General features: G+C 36.2%; 1 protein-coding gene across 3 annotated transcripts in view; it reads right to left on the reverse strand.

The window, feature by feature from the left end:
• The window catches only part of SLC39A10 (solute carrier family 39 member 10), a 64,921-nt gene that overhangs the window by 11,117 nt on the left and 34,278 nt on the right, over nucleotides 1-19,526 (reverse strand). For all 3 annotated transcript variants that reach the window (XM_026852192.1, XM_026852191.1, XM_026852193.1), the window contains exons 2-7: nucleotides 13,399-14,469; nucleotides 12,163-12,364; nucleotides 6,459-6,628; nucleotides 5,249-5,467; nucleotides 3,677-3,797; nucleotides 1,409-1,777 (exon numbers count right to left, since the gene is read on the reverse strand). In XM_026852192.1, coding sequence (XP_026707993.1) covers nucleotides 1,409-1,777; nucleotides 3,677-3,797; nucleotides 5,249-5,467; nucleotides 6,459-6,628; nucleotides 12,163-12,364; nucleotides 13,399-14,460 — 2,143 coding nt within the window. In that variant the 5' untranslated portion in view covers nucleotides 14,461-14,469. The remainder of the gene's footprint in view (nucleotides 1-1,408; nucleotides 1,778-3,676; nucleotides 3,798-5,248; nucleotides 5,468-6,458; nucleotides 6,629-12,162; nucleotides 12,365-13,398; nucleotides 14,470-19,526) is intronic.

A 19,526-nucleotide genomic window follows, 5' to 3' on the forward strand; every position in this document is an offset into this window, starting at 1 on the left:
CCCATAACCTCTCTATTTTCTTTATGCTTATTTGTAGAGCACCTATCAGCAACATTAATAAGCCAGTCCTGGAAAATAATAATGAGAAAAACACTGGCATAAACCTCTTTTGGTAATTTTTGTGTAAGATAATTTCAATCAATCAACCAACCTTAAATTCATATCTTAAATAATTCTGAGATGAGAAAACTAGTATTAAATTTCTGTACTGTAGCCAAGGCTCAAGAAGAGCCTGCAGTGAGCAGTCAAACCAGGCAAAATACAGGAGAAGGAGAATGCACGATCTGAAGACAGAGGGGAAATTTAACTTTCCTCTGGATTCCTCATAACTTGATACATTAAAAAGATGAACATGCTTTTATAAAATCTACATTTTACCAAATAATCAGCCGTTTGGGCTCGACACAGAAATATTTATAAGTGGAGTTTCAATACAGTGAAGTTGTCAACAGATGGCGTAGTGATCCTTTTTGGCCTTAGAAGCCACTGTCTAAATGTCTTACCTGTTTAATGTGAAAATGAAGCAAAAAGTTAATTTCTATGGAGTTTAGTTGCTTTAGAAATTGTTTGGAGGAAGTGTAGAAACTGTAGTAGATGCCACTGTTAACTCCAGACCCCCCAGTCTTCAAAATGGGTATATGTTCCTTCTGCTAGTAGTTTAGAACCCTGTGTAGTCTTAGTAGCTAACTTAGTAAAAAATTAAAAGTATGCACTTCAGTACTCTCACCATCATTCTGACTTGTATGACACATATTCAAATTAATGTGTTTTACAGTTCAAATCACATTTAGAGGTTTATGCGAATCAAAGTTGATTTAATAAATCTAATAAAATCTGTTTCGTGCTTCAATTTCTTCTACATTTGGCTAGAGATAAATCTATACTGACCAGAAGCCAAAAACATAGTTTGCTCGAACAAAAAGGAAATTACTTAAGCAGTACTTTTTTTTTTACTACCTTAGTAACCTTATAGTACATTTATAATTTACAAGTACTGTATAATTATATGTATTAATAACAACAGAAATAGTATTATTATTATAAATAAATATAAATAAGGCTGACGGGCACTTATTCATTATTCAAAGGCAAATACTAAGACCCAAACAACAAACGTGCATTACATGTGCTCCATAATTCATAAGGAGGTGTGTCTGCACCTATCTTTATTTGGTAGATTGCTACTATCAATACAAAATCTTGGTGGAAATAGTCACAGAATATTAACAATGGGAAGACTATTACAATTGATAGCCTTTTAATTTCTGCTCTGAAGCAGAATAAACAATGCTGGTAACCACAGGAGCTAACTGGAAGCCTTACCTGTCATCACTGAGAAGTAAAAATATTACCAGAGTGACTAAAGGCAAGAAGAAACTGTTGAGAAATACTCAATGCTCCTGCTTACCGATTGCTAAGCCATCACTGAAGTTGTGAATGCCATCACCCATAATTACCATCCAGGCAATATTAGCTATCCCAGTATCTTTCAGGTCTTTTCCAGAATGACAGTGGCCATGGGAATGATGGGAATGTTTGTGATGCCAGTGGTGACTGTGTTTTCTAGCTATCATTTTATCTTCGCCGTGGCTGTCATACTCTGAATCATGAAGATCGTGCTCTTGAGCGGCACGTGAGACATCGTTGTGAGAATGGTGCATATTGTTGTCCTCTTCTACAGACAAGAAGTTTTTGGGAGGGGATTCCAGCTGGCCATCTAAATCAGTTAGTTCAGTTTCATTGAGTCGATCTTCAGATAAAACGGAGTCGTCTGCTCCTACATTGAAGCCAGTTGGGAGAGACACTGCATTAATTCTCATTTAAAATACCACCAGCAACTACTACATTACTGAGCTAAGAATTTAATTTTGCTCTGCAAAAGCAAAAAAGGTATTTTGATACATCCCAATCTGGTAACTTTGTTGTCAACATCCAGCCAAAAAACTGAATCTCTCACTGCCCCATTTTTTCACTAATTTGCACATACAGCATACAAAAGTCTCCACTACAAGGCAACAGCACCTAGGCTTGTATCTGTAATTTTGCTACTGACAAAGTTTATGGTTCAACATTGGAAAAGGACAGTTGCCAGAATGATAATAACGTCTTACATGCAGTAGATGGCATCTGAATGGCTCAGGAAACCTTATACTGGCTACTCTCTACGCATGCCCATACAGGTCACAACGGAGCCATCGCTGAAGCATATCAGGATCTGCCACTGACACAACAGATCTTTAAATACATTCTGTATTGCATGCATCTTTGTGTGAGAGACTTGTGCCATCCAGTGAGCTCCTTCAGTGTAGCTCATTACCCTACTAGCAATCAAAGCCATTTTTACAAAGAAACAAAAAGTGAAAACAATGCAGAAGGCATACATGCATGAATTTTAAGTCTACTAATATTTATGAAGTATTAATAAATGAATGAAACTGGCAATCTATGCTCCAGGAAACAAAACCAAATTGTAGAAAAAAAGTAGTCTGGACAATGAAGTTATCAGCTCACAATAATTCCACAAAAATATTTCAGAGTCAAAAATAAGCAAACATTAAGTGGAATTAAAAAAAAAAACAGGCACAGAGTACCTAAGCAGCAGACAAAGAGTTCTAGATAAACAGGGTCTTAAACAGCATTTGGAAGCTGTTTAAAAAGAAATGGAATGGCCATCCAGGTCAGTGGTAGTGGCACTGCAGTTCAAAATTCAAATTCATCATGGGCTTCCAGTGCCTGTAGTACGAATGATTTACTGATCAGCGGAGTGCACTTTCAGAGGAGCAGTGTTATAAAACCAGTACGTACTCCATGTTATTAGAAGCAAAATTCCTCTGATTGCCCATTAAAAGGAAATGAAGACATTTCAAATATATGTACCACCATCCTCACAGCTGAAAGTCTCTCTATGTTCTGTGTCAATGTCCCAAATCCCATTTTAAGTTGTTTGAGTGGAGAAGGCTACAGTCCTAACTCTCCCTTCTACGAACCATTCAAATTGACAAAATGGCACTGGTATAAATATGGATTCTTCCTCAACAAATTTAATTCAGCAGCCGTGCAGGCAACAGAAGGGGAAGGCTTTGAAGCAAAGCCCTTCCCCTTCCCTCAGCCCTTCGAGGAGGGTTCTACGGCATTCCTTCTGGGTACATACTGCAGGAGCATTTAGACCGTCATGAAGGAACAGTGGGTTGAGGAATATTCAGGATACTTAATTGTATTTATGAAACTAATTTTGTTTAGCCTTCTCAGCCAAACTGTAATTGATCAGAGGCTGGAATCTTCAAAGTGAAACAGATATCCTCTTTCAGGTTGTGTGTGTTCATTTTTGATCCAATTTTTGCCAGGGCTGAACTAGTTGGGCACAGCTTAATCAAAAAACACCCCCAAAACAAACAAATGAAAAAAACCCCAAAGAACCACAGCCACCCAAAGCCTGAACGCTTCAGAAGTCTGAGAACCATTTGTATGGCATATTAGGAAGTGTTCAAGAGTGTTCTCAGATCTAGGAAAAAAAAAAATTAAAAAAAGACTTAATAGAGAATGCCTATTAAGTCTTATTAACAATGATTTGCATAATAGCAGCAAAACTCTACAAGAGGTTACATGCTCCATGCCATAAGTTACATGCCGTTACTTTGAATCTCATAATCTGAGAAAACTGAAAATAAATACCTACCTGCAAGGGGTTTGAGTTGAAGCCAGTCAGCATCTGGTCTATTATTTAATTTGTGATCGGAAAGTTTCCTTCCAATTGGTGATTCTTCGGTCTGTTTTTTCTTGCACCATTTCTGCTTACTCTAACAGGAAACAGATAACATCTGGTTTGTAAAAACATCGATGGAAATAAAGAAACTGAAATGTTGTCCAAAAATCTCTTCAAAAGTTATTCTCTCTTAATATGTCTAAGAGAAGTATGTGACTGCAGTATATTAATCTTTTTAAGGCTCAGCAACGATATCTATCCCAGTAGAAATTCTTAGCTACCTACCACAGAATGTCACTCACCCACAAACACATGCACACACAGACAAAACTTCACTTCAATAACAGAGTACATAATGACAAGGATTGCTCTAACAGCCCAGAAGCACAGTATGCAGATTTATTATATTTGCGTCTTTTGTTCACGAAAGCAAGCATGCCGCAAGAACAGCTCCTCTATTTGGTTCAACTTTGACTTTTTTATAGTCCTACAACTTTGTTGTATTTTCCTTTAGAGAAAAGCTTGCTGCTTTCCTTATCTGCAGCCCATACAACTCAGATCATAGATTTGCCAAAGCAACCTAAGGGATTTAATTATTTAATTAATCTCAAATAATAGATGCCCATTGTGACAGCTTGTATCTCTTTATCAGAAGATCTAAGATATGCATCTTCCAACACAGAAAATCTTTTGCTGCCTGTCCTGCTGAGGCAGCAAGTCTGATGTGGAAACAGAGAAGTTTAAAATTTTCCACACTCATTTTGGGAGAAGCAATTGCAGTTTCACCAAAGTAATTTTCTCCCTAAAGTTGAATGATAGAGGCAAAAGTTAAAAGTAGTATTTACAATTACTGTTCAAAATATACGTCTCTTCGGTGGCTTGAATTTCTAGCCAGTATCACATTCCCCCTGAGGTATACTCACTCTCCTTTTATACCACCATCATGAAAACAGCATCCTCCCAGCCCTAAACATCCAATCATTTTCAGGGAAACAAGCTAAAGTTTGACCAGCAATTTATAGAAAGTGGGAGGTCTGCAAATTTCAGCATTTTCTCATGTGGAAAAACTGAATACCTGTGTTACATTGGCGTTGTCAGTTAATAGTATACAGTTAAATTTCTTGTAAATTGTCTGACAATTGTCTGGCTCTATTACCAGTTCTTTCTTACATACTGCCTTTCATATTTTTTGAAAGAAAAAAAAAAAAAAAAAAAAAAAAAAAAAAAAAAAAAAAAAAAATCACACCCCTTTAGAAAAAGGGCTGTAATCTCTTCTACTTAGATCTACCTCTAAATATATCTGGCCAAAAAGCTGCAACCTCCCCCATCAGATTTCTACTCTGTCTTCAAAAATTACCTTGTTAAAAAAAGCAACCTCTTCTAGAAAAGGGTTTCCTCACATAAAATCGAATAGAATGCAGATTAGCTGCACCTGTTCACATTCACAGAATAATGACTCATCATACTCATTGAGACAATTCCTCAATGCTTAGAAGATAACTTCGGGTAATATATTTTAAAATAGCATGGAATTTTAGTGCATACCTTCTGTTTATTGTAATGCTTGTACATTCTTATACAGTGTTCAATGATGAACAAAACATAAATGCCTCCGAGTGCCACAAGACCTTTCAGCACTGGATCATTTTCTTCTAGAAAGCCTTCAGCCTGTACTCCATGTCCGTGGGCATGTCGATGAGAACGCCTGTGTTCATGAACATGACCTTGGCCATGGTGGTGACTGTGGTTGTGGCCTCCATGTGACTATTAGGAGAGAAAATAATAATGCAGCATGACCTGGTGCAATCAGGAGACTGACATGGCTCTGAGCTTAGATGACAAAATATGTAACCTTGCCAGAAAAGTAACATAAAAAGAATAGTTGGGTTGTGGAATTTTTTTTTTAATTTTTTTTTTTTTTTACAGAAACACATTTTACCACAGCTATTCATTACCCTAATCAATAATAAAAAAAAAATTCCTCTGGGAAATTTTTAGGGGGAGAGTGGGAGATAATCTAGCTTCAGCTTTTTTCTGTCACAATACTGAAGATAATGAGATAACACTCAGAAATGTCACAAGGAATTACCATTCCTACACTCCCATTAGCAACCAAACCTCATGATTTTTTTTAACTATTACAGTCAATTACAACCTTAATTCCGATCTGAAATACAAACTTTCAGAAAAACTACATGACCAAAAATTTGTATTAAAATTTACAAAGAAAACATGTAAACATTAGTCCTTTTGCTAAAAAAATTAAGGTATCAAAATTTAGAAGACATTTCCCCTTCTAAGAATTACAGTATACTATCCCAAATTAAAAACTGCTTACCCTCCCAGGAACTTGGACAATTTCTTGCTTTAGAGGTTACTTCCTCCCCAAAAGCTAGTAACCAGGAAGGTTAATCCCCCTGAAATACTTTTAGGTCTTACTGATACACAAGTACCAGTAAGAGACAGTAATACTGCTAAATTTAAAGTAGTCTTGTTAGTCTCATTAGATGGTTTAGAATACTGTGACAGAAAACTATGAATACAGAACTATTTTTTTTTAATTTTTTTTTTTAAAGAAACACACATTTCCTTTCTTTTTGTTAACAGAAAATATCAAACACTGTTTCAGGATTTTCCTCATAGTCAAGTCAATCTACATCTGCTAAACAAACATTTATTTGTTGATACTTGTCAAACAATTCTTTGAAAAGTCTATCTTCAGTTACAATTAAGAATAAAAGGAAGCAATACTTACATGTGGCAACAGATGGAGTAGTGCATCTCCACTCATTGTTCCTACAGCCAGAGCTACCAAGAAAGTTAGAAGAAATTTGAAGCACCATTGGTTAATGATGGGAACCAAGATCACACCTAGCAAGGAAAGCAGGCTAATGACGGTGATAGAGATGATACCACAAAACCAGGCTGTGGGAAGAAAATGAATACAGAAAGGTTATCAGAATAATACTTACAAAACTTTTACTGACTTATTAATGACTTTCAACTATCTCTTAAGAAGGTGACTTTCCTTTAACCCAAGTTGTGCGAAAATATGATGAAAAATATGAAGGCAGTACTGAAGTCCACAGTCAAAAATACATTGGCTTATTCAGAGTACAGTATAATATAGTGAAAGACAGCAGACGACAATCAGCTAAAAAGAGCCCAGCAATTCTTCTTGACTGTAAATTCTAGGCTTAGCTCTGTAGCCCTTAATGAAACACAAAAAGGAAAAGATTTGATGCTGGAACAAAACCATCTCCGCTACTTAACTTACTAGGGCTCTACGAGCACTAAGTCGTATTTAACATTTGTTTTTAACACAATTCAGATGCAAAATTTAACTGGAATGAATATTTTCTCCTCCTTTGTTAGAAGCAACATGTTCAGTTAGGCACCATTCATTTCACCTGAAACATACATTTTATTTATGAGAAGTAAGAAAGACTCAACTTTTGACAGCGGAACTTTAAAATCAAATGCTACATCAAGAGCTTGAAGAGCTGAAAAGCAACTTGTTACCAACAAAAAGCAGTATATATTTTTTCTGAGAACCTTTATTGTTGTCATTAGAAGAAAAAATTAATAATGGGATATGGTACACTCAACATAATACTGTTGATTTTGGAAGATGAGCAAATTTCTGTATGACACATGAAAGGAGGAATTGCACAAGAAATAGATCCTATAAGCAAAGAAGCATGGCTGTTTGCAGTCAGCATCTCTAATAAAATATTTTTTCTTCTACTTTTTCAAGTCATCAGTAAGGCTAAGAATTAAAAACTGTTGGATTTTTCCCCCCCCCCTCTCTCTCTTTGTTTCTCTATCACTTCTCTTGTTTTTTCCCATTAGAGAAACTTCAAAGAACACTAAGTAAAAATGATTTAATTCCAAGAATACAGTTCAAAAGTTTCACAGTCCCAAAGACAGGAATAGTTGGTGCTCCTGTTTTACAAACATTAACTGTTTGCTGAGATCTCTCATGCGTATGATTTCCTCAATCTGGACTCTTTTTTTTTTATTTATCTATTTTAAATTTTAGCCTAAATGCTTCAGGATTTTCCAGGTTTTTTTGCTAGCTTCATTCTTAACCAAAAATCTCTACAAAGTTTGCCAACTTTCACGAAAGGTATCAACTCCTGATTTAAAATCATTAGCATTTCCATACTTTGCTACGTGATCTGACTTTCCTTACATCTGTGAAGGTCCACACATTTTTGGTCAAGTGGGGGAAAACATCCTTGGAAATGGGGGGAGAGGAGAAGAGAGGAGAAATCAGTATGTTGTAGCTGCTCAATGAATTTTATAATTTAGCAGTCAAATGTCCCAAGAATTCTATCTATACCAAAAATGCTACAGATCAGATTTGACAAGACTTTGCCACTAGAACCGTGGCTGCTGCAGGCCTGGTCTAGTTCAACACCAAAATGCTGTTTTAAATTTTATTTAGGGATATTCCTTCTTACAAAGTCTGTTATTTCACCATAGTGCAGAAAAGGAAATAATCCTATTCAAATGCAAAGGGTACAAGAGCATATCCACCAGGAGAAACTGTTTGGAAAAAGTTTCAGAAAGTATGCAGCATACACTGAAATGCACATTGATACTGAGAGGAAAAGAGAGAGTTGGTGAAAAGATAAAGACTACCATCAGATGAGGAACTAAAAAACAGAGGTTGGAAAATGGGAATACAAAAGTAGGTCTAGAGTGGGAGCATGACCTGCCAACCAAAATACTGCCACCGCACAGCCCTGATTCATCCCCTGAGCACTCCCATCACGTACTTTGGATTAACAGGCTCTGCTGAAAGAAACAGCATATATGGACTTGTAATTCAATACTGAATCATGTGTGCACACACAAGTAGTCCAAATAAAAATTACACAGCCATTTGGCAGGACATTTGGATCTGCAGTCTGGACACATTTGATGTTATGACACAACATTATGATGTTAAATGCCAGGTTAGATGACCAACAGCCTTACATGGAGAAAAATGGAAAAGAGATTATGCAAACTGGCTTAAGTTTCAGATATCATCACACAGCTTTAGCAAACGCATCTCTGAAGGGCTTACATACTGTTACGAATGATACAGTATCTAAACAGGGCACCATGATTAAGATGAGGCACATGAGAATTAGAATGTGGAATCTGTGCAACTCTCAGATCTTGGTTGTCAGCTTCTGTCTCTGTTTAAACTCTTAAAAAATGGTATGGAACCAAAACTGTCAGCAAAAGGTTGCTGTCTAGTCAAAGACAAAAAAATCTATTATATATAAAAGCTCTGCATGACCCCACAGTTACATAGATGTACAAACACTCCTCATGTAAAAGGACTACTAAGGAAGACTTATGACAAAACTGTGATACACAGTTTTATTGAAGGATTTCATTCAACTGTAGTGTTCAAGATACTAAAATATTACGGAAGTGTAACTAATATGAAATATTATGAACACTGCAAGAGCCCTTAAGTTATAAAAGATCCTGGTGTATAACACTTCTAGATATACTGTATAAAGTTTGGTCAATGAGGTGAAGTTATCATACACTGGCTTATAAAATACTTCTGTGGAAAAAAACAAGAGGCTAGTGACTGAACAATTTCTCCAGTAAGGGACCTCTGTTCAGACAGTGGGTAGCAAACAAAACACAGCAGCTCGCATCAGATTTGGACAGCTCTCTGTAATTAAAACAGACTAAAAGAGTAGTAAAGTCAGCTCCTTGGAAGGCTGAGAATGGTTAGCTATTTGCAAGCTTTAACAAGAAAGCAAGCTAACAGAAAGGCTCCACTGAAGCAAAGCCTTCCTGAGTTTAGGGAATGGTAAGCTCCAGGGAACACTGGCATCTGCACAGGCAGATTTACAAGATATATCTGATCTGAAATTCTTTTAATCAACAGCTCTAACTGATCTCCATCTTTAAAAAAATTGCTCACTGTTTACTTGTATCACTTCTATTAGCCCGATTATCTTTTATTAGTAGGGTGTACCTTTCAAGTTGTTTAGGAGCCCTGAATGATAACAATGCTACCTCTTCCAATTGGTACCCCGTGAAAGCTCAGTTGTACGTACAAGCCCTTGAAAACCCCCATCAGAAGACGCTCCAGAACTATCTGTAAATCGCAGTAAGAAAACCCAGCACAGCTTTGTAAGTTTTTGGTCACCAGTTAATTAAATTACTTTGCTTTAGAAAACTGCACTATCAGAACTAATGAAAACCTTACAGGTTAGTATCAATGAATAGAAGCAGCATGGGTTTATTTTGGGTTTTTTTGAAAGCCTTAATTAAAACTAAAGAAAACCACAGAAAGCTGGTGTTTAAAAAAGTCTGTATACTCCTAACTTTGACAAATATTTCTACCTAAAAATATTTACATTAGGTCAGGTAAGCGCACGTTTTCATTTTAGTAGAATCCTACAACTTCCAGGTTGGTTTATTTGTCCTACAGCTCCCACAATCCACAGATACCAGTTAAGATTTGTTATTTTGCAATTCACTTCCTTACTTAATAGAAGGGAAAATGATTATTGCATCAACTGAAGCCTCTCTGTAGTTAATACAACACTATACAGAAAACTCTTATGAAGAATGATTTATCATTATCTAATCAAGTTGAGCTGTTTTAGATGTTACTGTTTGTTTTCAGAGCCAAATCAATAAGTTAAAACCCAATTTTTTACAATTAGCTGGCAAATGTGTTATTTATAGTCAAGATATCAGATGCCATGAAACATGTTAAATGTTCACAACAAGCTTCACTAATTTTGCAAATTAAGTCTCTTAAAATGTTAAAGGTCTTCAAGCTGAGTTATTTAATATCAACTCCCTTACTCATTACAGAGAAAGAAAATGCATTATTTTAAAAAGAAGCACTCATCTGTAGAAACTTTCTAATTAAACTGATTCAAAGCATGTGCAACATGACACTTTTGTACGTGGTTTCAACATTTTAATTGGCAGAAAATGCTTAGAGCTACTCTAGAAATCCTCTTGGTAATAAGGCAGGGGTCAAGTCTTACTACAGTAGACTACCCCACAAAACAATCTGCTGCCATATAAAACACACAGTGTATTTGGTTTACAGCAATCTTTGAACAGTTAACAAGATAGCAGCTGTGTCACTATAGAAGACTTATATATAACAAGCTAATTATTTTAATGACTCCAGCATTGTTAAGAAAGCTTACCAGCAATGCATTCTTTCCAACAGTTACTAACACCTTTGAGAATGTGGTTACTTCAAGCTTTATTTCTAGCAATGTACTAACCAATATTCACAATTAACAATATTTTTATTTTCAAAACAAAGATATTGTACCCATTTTAGATTTTTAATATTTCAACACAGCTAAACAGATCCATTATAATTTATGAAAGAGAGCAGTAGTAAACATATATTTTAAAACTATACTCAGTTATGAAATCACAACAATGAATGCTGCCCTTAAAGTAACCGCTTTAACAGCAGTAAAAACATTTTTAGCTTAGAACTATGGTAAGAAGAATAAAAAAAAGTCTACTGATTTTTACTTAAGGCACACACACAAAAAATTAAAACTGCCAACAGAGGATTTCGATTGAATACTTCTCATACGCTTAAGAGAGAAGTAGTATAGGATAACTGACACTGGCAGTCAGAAAAGGGAAGGGTTGTCAGAAATGGCAATTTAAGCGCTTTTGTATCTTGCCAGAGTCTTTATGTTTAAGTTCACAAAAAATTCTGGATATCAATTCTACAAATTTGCATTATTGCTAGACTATAAAAATGGTAACACCTGAAATCATATCTTCCAGCGAATTAACTGTGATGAAGGTGCTGTTCTCTATTCCTGAATGAATAGATCCAGGTCAAATTTATTAAGAAAATTTGTGCCAAAGTAACACTGAAACTTTCCAACTTAGAGATAAACATATGGGCCACCTCAGTCACAGTAAAAGAAAAAGACATAAAACATTTTAAATGATGAAAATAACCCAAAGTGTGGGTAGACTTGCTCATCCCTAGAGGTCATTTTATCTCCAAGAATTCTGTACCTTGCCAGTGTTCCTACTACAAGAAAGTCTAACATCTAAAGATATGTGGGAAGAATCCAGGCCAAAATGCCTGGGCCATAGACCCAATGATAGGATGTTAGGCCTCAGTGAAAGAAGGTGAAAAAAGAAATAAAAATAATCAAACATAAAAGTGAAAATAATGAAAAAGGATAAAAAGGTACAAGTAAGAAAGGCATGCCTCCCTGAGCCATGGTTACTTAGGAGAAGCTGTTACACCACCAAACAGGATGCTATGCCTCCTGACTAAGGGAGCATGCCGTCTCAAATTTCTTCTAATAAATATGCTAAAGATCAACCATTCCTTTAAAGTAAATGTTAAGTTGTATGACATTTCAAGTTTTGAAGTTAATATTGACAATGCAAAATAATTTTGAAGGCTTTAGACGTTACACACCTACCTGATGCACCAGTTTTATCTTTATTCTCAATTGATGCGTTTTTACTTTTCATGAAATCTTCGAGCTCATCATAATGTACAATACAAAGCCTTCTCTCAATCTGGTATAGCAAAGCAGGACACATGTATACAAACAATTCAGGAGATATTGGAGAGCTGGTTTCCAGACCATAGTACCGTAACAGCTGGGTAACGTTTAAGCACTGCAAGCAAATTGTACAAACAAAGTAAACATGAAAGCAACTATTTCATTAAAAACTACAGTAATGGAAAATTTAGCATATGATTTGAGAACAGAAACAGAAGGTAGAAACTCTGGCCCACAACATTCCACCAGCGCTAAAACATGCCTAAACTGATCTAAGTGGTTTATGAGGGGAAAGAAATAGTAAAAATATCTGCACTACAAACTCGGACTCCACAAACCTACATAACTTTTGATAAATGTCAATGCAGATGAATTTCCATATTCTTTGCTATTACACAGTACAGCAAAGAAGAAAGAATAGCATTAAAAAGTGGAAGAACATAAATCCAAAATAGGTTTTATAACACTTCTCTTTACCTACCAAGCTTCTGTGTTTGGAGTTTCACTTTTAATTCAGATTAAAACCTCAAACTCGCCACTCACTCCACCCTTTCCCGTCCTGACTTCTAGTTTAAAACCACGATATCAAAATGTCCTGCTTCTGCAGTAACCATAAGGGGGAACAGAAAATATATGTATGTTCCTGGTAGAAATAACTGATGCTGAAGGGAGAGATGGAAGAGCTTACAGTGAGCAACAGTGCTACAGAAGCTGTATCTACATTGCTTCACACTCTCTTAGGACAAAGAAATTAGAAGCACGTTGAAAAGATGCACGTGTTTATTTTAGGATGTTAATGATCTTAGATTCAGAAAGAAGTCCAAAAAAGGTGTCTGTGGGGGAAGTATTCATGCGTATTGGGAAGGGAAAAAAACCCACCTGTAAGCAGACTATCTTAGAAAGCTTTAAGGATGTCCTTTATACAGATAAACAGGCCAGAAGATAGATCTCTGAGAAAAGATGGGTGATGGGCAAACAGAAATGAAAACTCATAACCTCAAAATTGTGGCAGCAACCTCTAGCATTTTCACTCTGGTACCTGTATTATGCAATGGTCGCAAACCTGCTTCTGCATTATTTGTGGGGAGGCATCTTCAATTATCATGTAACAGCGCAAGTCAACTTACTGGTTCTGCATTTCATACTCACCTCTTCACGATCACGTTCATCTTCATTATGATCCTTATGATTATGTGTTGAAAAAAGAGCATGCTTTCTTACACTGATCTTCTTATGAGGTGCCTCTCGCTTGCTGGTATGGTGGTGTCCGTTCTCATGACCTAAACTGGAATCTTGATGTCCATGACTAGTAGAACGATCGCTACTGTGTTCATGATGATGTACATGCAGGTGAGATGCATCATGTACATGGTCGTGTTTATGAACACGATTGTGCTCATACTGATCCCCTGGATCATGATCTGGGGCATAATCCCGTGTAGCATCTCCTGAAGTCTCACTGATCTTCTTTTGCTTTTTCTTCTGTTTCCGTTGTTTTCTTTCTGGCTGATCCTGAGTTGTGTTTGTCTCTGTTGAAGGTTCATGGTTCTGTTCTCCATGTTCGCTATGACTAACTGAATCATTACGAGAATGATGTGTACCATTATGGTCATGATGATGTAGACGAGGGTGGTGGTGATGGTGATGGCGACTCTGGTCATGAATGTGTTTGCCATCATCTTTTACTGATGGCACTACCGTGTCTCTCTCAGGGTCACATTTATGATTTCTCTTTGCAGCCATACCAATCGTGGTTTGGTTTTCTGAATCTGAGTGGCTATGGCTATGAGGATGGTTATGAGAATGAGAATGCTTTCCTTCCTGTACTTCTAAAGCATATAAGTGAGAAACATGATCATGGCCAATATCATCATGATTTATCATCACTACTTTTACCTCTCCTAAACCAAGGCTTATTAACAGTTTTTCCAGGCCAAAAAAAGATAATCTTCCATTTTCACCATAACGATCAAAAATCTTTTCAATGTAGTATTTTTGTTCATTTTCAGCTTCCAACGTTGAAAATTTACTCGGCATAGATTCTGTTCCTCCATTCTGGAAGTAGGATGCATTTGAGATCTGATAGTCATTATGGTAGTGTACACGTTCCTCTTTAGGAGCATGGTCATGTCCATGGCAATGATTGCACTGATGAAATATAAATGTCAGCAAACAAATGATGCAAAATTTTGTGTGCATGTGTACCTTCATCTCTGTTTCCTACAAGAAACACAAGGGGAAGAACTTAGGTGTAAAAGCAATCTCAACATTTGTATTACATGAGTTTCAGTCTGGTATTTATTTGTAGCAACTGAATGACTCACAAATCTTTTTAGATATTGGTGTTAATAGAATAACAATTGCAGTATTTTTAGTGCAAAAATTGTATTAATATACTTTTCTTATCCAACAGTAAGACTGGCTCTGTGTATTTTAGAGATGCAGTCTTACACACCATACTTACAGCAAGTAGTTATATGAAAAAGATCAGCATTTACAGTCAGTCAGAACAGAACATTCTTTGTGCATATTTTCAGAGGCATCTATGCTTATGATAACCTATAATATTGAAATTTTTGTTAAAACAGAAATTACAAAGGAAAAAAATTTTTTAAAACAACAATAGAGTGTTTTCTTACTTATGGGGATGACAGGCAGATGTGAAACCCCCACCATTTGTTCTCTTATGTGCTGCTGAAGTACTTCCACTAAACACACACACACTGCACAATTTCCTATTTTGATTGGTAATTAGTGATTTAAAAATAAGTTGTCATTAACCAACTTCAATGTATTGAATTCTTAAATGTTTGCATTTTTAGTTCATTGACTTACACGAGTTTACTGATTTCAAAGATCTACATTGACGTTAATTTAAAATTAAGGTTATATGGAAAACGTCTGTTTATGCAGTTCAGAAAATACTGTTAATGTTGAAACGACCTAGCTCAAAGTAATTAATACTGATTATTAGAAATTATATCCTCTAGACAATGTGGTATTTTAATTTAGTATTAACTGTAAGAAACCTACTATGCAACATCAAGTAATGAAGAGACCACTGCAGGAGTCTATCTTGTGTTCAAAGTTGAAAATAAGTCACTATCTTACAAAATACAACAGCTTTATTTTGTTTACATCTGCTAGCAAAAATATATATCAAACTGGAATAATTATTATAAACTTTTAAGAAAAAAAATATAAGTTTATGTAGAAACGTTATCAAACTAGAAAGCTGAAGACAGACCAAGAACTGTACTTTATGACTTCTATTTTCTAGAGACTTATTTTAGGTAGAGAATAACCAACAGATTTTTTTTCACTCAATTTGTTCAGCTTGGTACCATGCCAAATAAAACGTGTAACATTTAGAACGGTTCTGCTAGACACATGTAGTAGATAATCAAGCTCTCCTATCAGCAAAGGAGCAGACAACAAAAAGAAAAGAAGCACGGAGCTTCCCAATCAATCTGAACAGCTCAGTGACTAGTTTGAACAGTTTAACAGCGCTGACTAAAATGGACAAAGGAAAGAAGTACAGAGGTAGGGCTTTTTACACAGAACTAGTTAAATTGAGAATATGGCTGAGAAGGAAATGAGAGCCAAGAGAAAGGATAAGGAACAGAGCTCCATCCACCCTGCTTTCTGCATACTCAGATGTTACCAAAACACTGCAGCAAACACAAGGATGTAAAGTATCAGGAAAACAGGTCAAGTATGCATCCATCTCTTTTTACACTGAAAGTATGAATTCCTTATGCCGCACCTTGACTAGAGCTGTGCCTGCCTCTACATTCACAAAGATCTAAGTGACCTGGTCAATGCATCCTAAAATGCCACCAGATTCCAGACAAGGACTGATAAATTTAGTTGTCCTTCTCAAGCTCACCTCAACTGCTAACTAAAACATGCTTTGTGAAATTGATCAGGAAAGTGCTTCGCAGCAAACCACAATCATTTAAAGTCCATTTTAATTTCCTAAAATATTAGCTTGATGTTCTGTGCTTAAGCACTTGCAACCACATTACTGCACACACAAATAAAAGGTATAAAAATCTTGGAAGGTCCTATACTCGCAACATGTTGACAGAGAAAAGGAATCAGAGGAAGAAAATGAAAGGGTTACTTTTTAATGACTGTATATAGCAAATAAATGAGTTAACACAAAAGACTGGGGAAAAAGTTTTTCCTGTTAACCTCTGCAAATACAAAAGGTGAAAATTTGCTTTTCACTGGAGCTTCAAACACTTAGATTAAAAAAAAAAAAAAAAAAAAAACAGAATTCTCTTTGACCCAGTTACAAATGTCAGATCAGAAGAGTATCTGTCAAATGGATGCATCTGATCAAAACTGATTCCATGGGCATCAGAGAGGTCAATGGGTAATCACTGTATACTACTGTTTTATTTTTATAGACAACTGTTCAATCATCAGCCTGGAATGACCAGTTTGTCTCCAGTTCAGTCACCTACATTCTGGTTACTGATTTAAGGGCTGTGACAAACCTGTTCAAGTAATTTAGTAGGATGCATTCATCCCCAGACTGTACCGAGATATTATTTTCATATCTTCTTCACTCACAGACTCTATTTAAGACATCCTTAATCTCTTAAAACACCCTTAAATACATCACTGGGATTAGTAAAGAAACACTAAAAGCATCTCAAATCACCTTCTGGCAGCTTTTTCCACTCTCCTTTAAGGAAACAAGTAAATTCAAAGTTGTTACTGGTCGAGTAAAAAGAAACAGGTTGCAAATCTGTATCACTGGACTGAGTCAACCCTCAGATTGAACGATTGTCTAGAAACTCATTCCATAACATTTAAGTAAAGAACATATGTCTTTCTTACACGTGCTGAGAACCTCGACTCTGTGATTTACATCATCCCAGGAAGCAGAAACATTCTGGCAGCAAGTAAACGTACTGGATCAGTAGTATGACTGGTGACAGACTAACAGAGCTCTACATTTCTACAAGAATATGCTGATTTTCATCAACCGAGGATTTACAATGTTGATTGTTACTGAATGTGAAGAGCAGGTTCAGGATCTAGAATAAGCAGTTAAGGCAGATGCAAGACAAATTAAAGCCCCAGGAGAAAGACAAACTTATATATGCTTGCACAGAAGATGGCAGCAGCAGGTAAATACATGCAGTATACTCCAATGCTCTAGCAAGTTGTTCACTATCTTTTTAACTTCAGTTTCTCAGTACTGAATGCAGCATCCCAAGTTTAAGTGAAATTCAGTTACTCAAAGGATACTACTTTTTTTAGGTAAGATACCTTTTCTTCCCCTTTGCCACATAATAGTAATACAACCAGAACAAGCAAAGTCAAATTGTTCTCATTTAAACAAGCACGATCCAGACTAAAATATCTCTACCAGGGAATTCATGACTAAAGCATGATCATAATCCTTTTCACAACCTCATGATCTTTTTCATGTGACTGTCTCATACAATACTACTAATACATTACTTTGAAACTTTAGTCATGCATCCCTAATTGTTGTATTTGGCTTTGAATGGTACCTTTTCTCCATGCCCTAATGGTTAAAATCGTTTGTAACTTATGATCATGATTCATTGTTGAAATACAGGAGCTGAGCATTATCAGACCGATTTCAAAATCAATTAGATGCCTCATTATTTTCAATTAAAATAGTAATAACCCTAGCTCAATATTTTTAATCTTCTATTATATAATCTTCTGTATCTTCTATCATAATTCTTATTAGAGAACAAAGATGCATACAAAACAAACATACCCATCACAAACAGTCCCAAACAGAAAACCACTGAGAGTTGATTATTTATTTGTTTCTTTTTAAACAAACTTCATTATTCTCTAGGCAATTATAAACAGTTGTCATCTCTAACCTGTTCGCATTTGTACGTGTAAAACACTGGAAAGCTGAAGTCCAAATTCTACACATTTCAGTGGCACAGACTTGTATATAGCTGATCTCAGTATCGAAAGTTAAGACTCTTGAATACCTTCAAAAGAATATGAAGGGGCAGCCAGAGGACAAGGCTACACCAAAGCTAAAGAAGATTCTGCCTATTATTGCTGTCTCAGCCTTTGCTTTATTTTATTGAGTCATTTGATTCCCTGCTGCCTCCCCTGCTTCCCTTCATAGCTCAGCGACGGTCAGGCACCCAGTGAGGGGAGACATGAGGGAAAACATCTCCTACCTATGTGCTGGGTAAGAAACTGCAGCACCCGTAGGCCAGAGCTGGAAATTACAGCACCTACTGTGTTTTGCTGAACTGCACACAAGAACAAGACAAGTCTTTCAGGATGGACTCAGGCAGTGGGACAACCCCACCCTAAGCCAAGCTGCAAAGTTAGAACAACTGTGTAAATTTACAGTGGAGATGATAAATAGTTCTGCCACACCAACTGACATTTCAGCAGTGGCACGCAGCGCTGCCAAATGCATCCCCTTCCCTCCTCATTCATCAACGCAAGCAAATCATTCATACTAAATGAAGTACCGACTGCACATCCATACACAAGGGTTTTAAATCAGAGGCTTGAGGTCAAAGTACTCGAGCAGTACATCAGCAAAGGGTTATCTTTTCTGTATGGAAAACTCACAAATCTCTGTGCTAAACCACTGTCTGCCTATGGCATTTCATCTATTAAACTAAATGCACCTCTGACGAAAGCTGTGGGGGATTTTTTACAGTCTTTTTCATTCAGTTTCCCCTGGATTCCTGAAACTTCCCCATAGTGCTTACTATTTCAACTGTTCTTCTTTTATAGCACCTTATTTTTAAGAAGACTTAATTTAAAGCCTGAAATCTGAACAGGCTTTTGAGGAACATTTTTGTTTATTTATCACCAACTGATTCACTGAAACTAGAAAACTAGTTCGACAGTTAGGCTTTACTTAAAACAACAAATTTTGATTCAAATAACGTGGTCGTACAAAATTCAAACTCAACTGAAAGTCACAGCTATCATTTTAGTGTTTGCGGTGTACAATGCTGACTAGAATATTTTAAGTGCCCAACTTTCTTACCCCCCAACCCTTTTCCCTGTCTGCTCCCAACAATCTTAACAACCTGAAATATTTACAACATAAATGCACTCCATCTCTCCCCTTCCCATGCTCCTTCCCAAGTTTAGTTTCTCTCTCTTTTTGTTCAACAATTTCCTCGCTTTCTCTGAAGAATGTTCTGCTGCTTTTTTTTTTTTTTTTTTTTTTCTATGTGCAGAAAAGGTCTTTGAAAAATATCTTTGACTCCTCTAAGTAGTTACTCAGCTTG

The sequence above is a fragment of the Athene cunicularia genome, assembly GCF_003259725.1.
Source record: "Athene cunicularia isolate RWA chromosome 7 unlocalized genomic scaffold, athCun1 chr7_part1, whole genome shotgun sequence".
Lineage (NCBI taxonomy): Eukaryota > Metazoa > Chordata > Aves > Strigiformes > Strigidae > Athene > Athene cunicularia.